At 29.7% G+C, this 2,740-nt stretch overlaps 1 protein-coding gene across 1 annotated transcript; it reads right to left on the minus strand.

The window, feature by feature from the left end:
- Positions 1-1,107: 1,107 nt before the first annotated feature.
- On the minus strand, positions 1,108-1,702 carry LOC103501058 (uncharacterized). The gene has a single exon (XM_008464549.2). The coding sequence runs from the start codon at positions 1,669-1,671 to the stop codon at positions 1,282-1,284; it is 390 nt and encodes a 129-aa protein (XP_008462771.1). The 5' UTR covers positions 1,672-1,702; the 3' UTR covers positions 1,108-1,281.
- Between the last annotated feature and the right edge of the window lie 1,038 nt (positions 1,703-2,740).

The raw sequence follows: 2,740 nt of genomic DNA on the forward strand, positions 1-2,740 counted from the left end.
CCCCTTATTTTAACATGGTATTTGATCCTTTTTAACATTAAAATTGTTGAATTAGGTTTGAATTGAGAAAATATGTTCCTTTTTCAAAAAGCTATTTTTGATTTTCTTATATGTTTGGCTAAACTATTGAAAAGTCTGATGGCTCTATCAAACTAATATGGATCAAATCAAACAGAATAGCTGTCACCCATCTCCTATAGAAAAATGTACCAAATGTAGCAAACTATTTCGAACATGAGGTATAGTGTCCCATCGACACAAAGACAGAGAATCAGATGAACAAACTATACCCAAATACTGTGACCACACACAAACTTTAGGCCTTCATCTAAACAACCCGACCATGAGTATCTAACAAATCAACGTAAGTCACAACAACTTTATGATAGCACCAACAGGCTACGAAAGAATAAGACAGAAACCCTAAAATCACCTAGACAACAAATATATGACCAAGTAACCTCGAACTAACCAACTCTCCAACTTCCTTTACGAAGATAGGAGCTAAAGAAAATGATTTAAGGCCAGAACAACTTTTGTAGGCAAATCTCACACATTCTTTCCATACCTAAGACTTATGTTTGTCCAAAATGATTCTCATACCCCTTTCCTTGGAATATTAAGTAGGTTGAAACAAAATCTCACAATTCTACCGTAGGAAATTAGTAGAAAAATAATAGACAAATTAAAAGAACATAATAAAAAATAGAAATACAAAAATTTACGTAGAAAACTCTCAAGAGGGAGAAAACCCACGACCAAAAAAGAAATCGATTATGTGAAGAAAATAAAACAGGAATTTAATTAGAGTTAGTACACTAAGACTTAAAGTTTTTTTAACGAAGACAATAGAAAACTAAAGACATAGGCTTCCTTTTATAGATTAGACAAACTTATGACTTTTCAAAAATACATTTTCAACCTAGATAAACCGATGACATTCTTAAACATTTTTTATGATATTGGACCACTTTTAATCCTTTGCCAAAAAAAGCCCCACAGAGTAATGACGCCTTCAATTTTCAAACTATTTTTTCTTAACGAGTGAATTAGAATTCAAACTATTGACCATTTTGATCAAAGTTATAAAGTTATATACATTTAGTCTCAATCAGGAAATAATGTATATACTATACATTTTGATATATATTCAAATGTGTAGAACCACAACATCCACTTCCAACCGACACAAAATTTGAAGTACTTAATTCAAAAGTGTTTTAATAATCTATATATGAAAAAAAAAATCTTATTTTGATGGAAATATAATTGATCTATTTCCTATTTTTGTTCTTTGGCCTTTTCAAGTTCAACAGCCTTCATGAGAAAGCTATCTTGTTGAAGTGCAACTTGGAGAGGAAAGTTCCCAATCCCAAGGGCCATAGCAAGAAGAATATCCCTTATTACAGACTTAAACTCTTTTTCATCAATCCCACCACTTTTCTCCACATTAAATTTATGACAAACAACCTCACAAAGATCATCCACAGGATCCATTAATTCTAATTCTAATGGCTGACTCCCAAACCCGTTCCGAAGTTCATTCTTGTTGAGGAACCCATCATTGTCCCTGTCGAGTTTCTTAAAACTTTCCTTCACACAATCGTCAAATATCTTGGTGTCATTGATGAAGTTTGTAACTGTTGTATCATTAAGAAAAGCCACACTCATCTTTTTTTAAGAGAAAGAAGAGTAAAAAAGGATAATAATATTGATTTTGGTTTGATTTATGGTATTAGTGTATTTAAATACATTAACTTTTTTGCGCTATATTTAGTTGTTGATATCTAAATGATTGATCAGCCGCTCCAATAGTTAGTTTGTATGATTGTTGTTGTCTTCATTATTTTGTACCATCGCTCTCTCCCTATTCAAATCTAAATCCACGGTGCCACACACGAACGATTTAAGTTCAAAAAAATTTAAAATGTTAAGGACCCTTCATAACAAATTTTACTTTTAGGTATTCTATTTTATGTTTTCTTATATTTATTGCTCCTCATTTGGGTTGTATATATATTGTTCCCTGAGTATCAATATTAAATACCTTAAATTTAAATTTTGAAATGGTCAATGTCAAAAATTTGGATACGTACCGTTTATTTGTTGAATGGGTGTAGAACATGACTAAAAAAAAAAAAAAAAAAAATCTACACGTCTGTGTGGTGGTTGCCACACACTTTCAAAGAGTGTAAAAATTAGCTAGGAGGTGTAGAGTAATATTCAAGTTACCACACATGAAACTAGTATTTATAAAAGTTCTATTGTTGATAATTTTATCAAATAAATTATGAAATCTAATCTAAATTTAATATTTTGGAGATGATTGTTGTATTTATAAAATATCTCAAAATTAAAATGGTAACATTTTTACAAATTTAAGATTAATTATTCGAAAACATATTGTTACACATTTTAACATTACCTAATTTGATGAGTTATTTTGGTAAATTAAAAGTTTAAAGTATAATTGATTTTTATTTCAAAATTAAACATTTGATCATATATTATAATTTAAACAAAAAATAACTTTTTTAACAATCACCGGTAACCATAGAATTAAAAGTAGATATTATCTACAAAATTAAACACTTAAAAGTTAATCAAACGAATGGAGAATCTTTAAACATAAAATTATTTAGATGCATCCCAACCAAAAAGGCCGAATCACTAAATCTAGTAGAAAAAAAGGGGTGTGATGGGCTCCAGCTAATTAAGGAGGTTTTTGAACAAATTGATG

This window comes from Cucumis melo, chromosome 2 (assembly GCF_025177605.1).
Source record: "Cucumis melo cultivar AY chromosome 2, USDA_Cmelo_AY_1.0, whole genome shotgun sequence".
In the NCBI taxonomy this organism is placed as follows: Eukaryota; Viridiplantae; Streptophyta; class Magnoliopsida; order Cucurbitales; family Cucurbitaceae; genus Cucumis; species Cucumis melo.

Coding starts and splice junctions, on each gene's coding strand:
- LOC103501058 (XM_008464549.2), bottom strand. CDS start 1,671: ATGAGTGTGGCTTTTCTTAATGATACAACAGTTACAAACTTCATCAAT.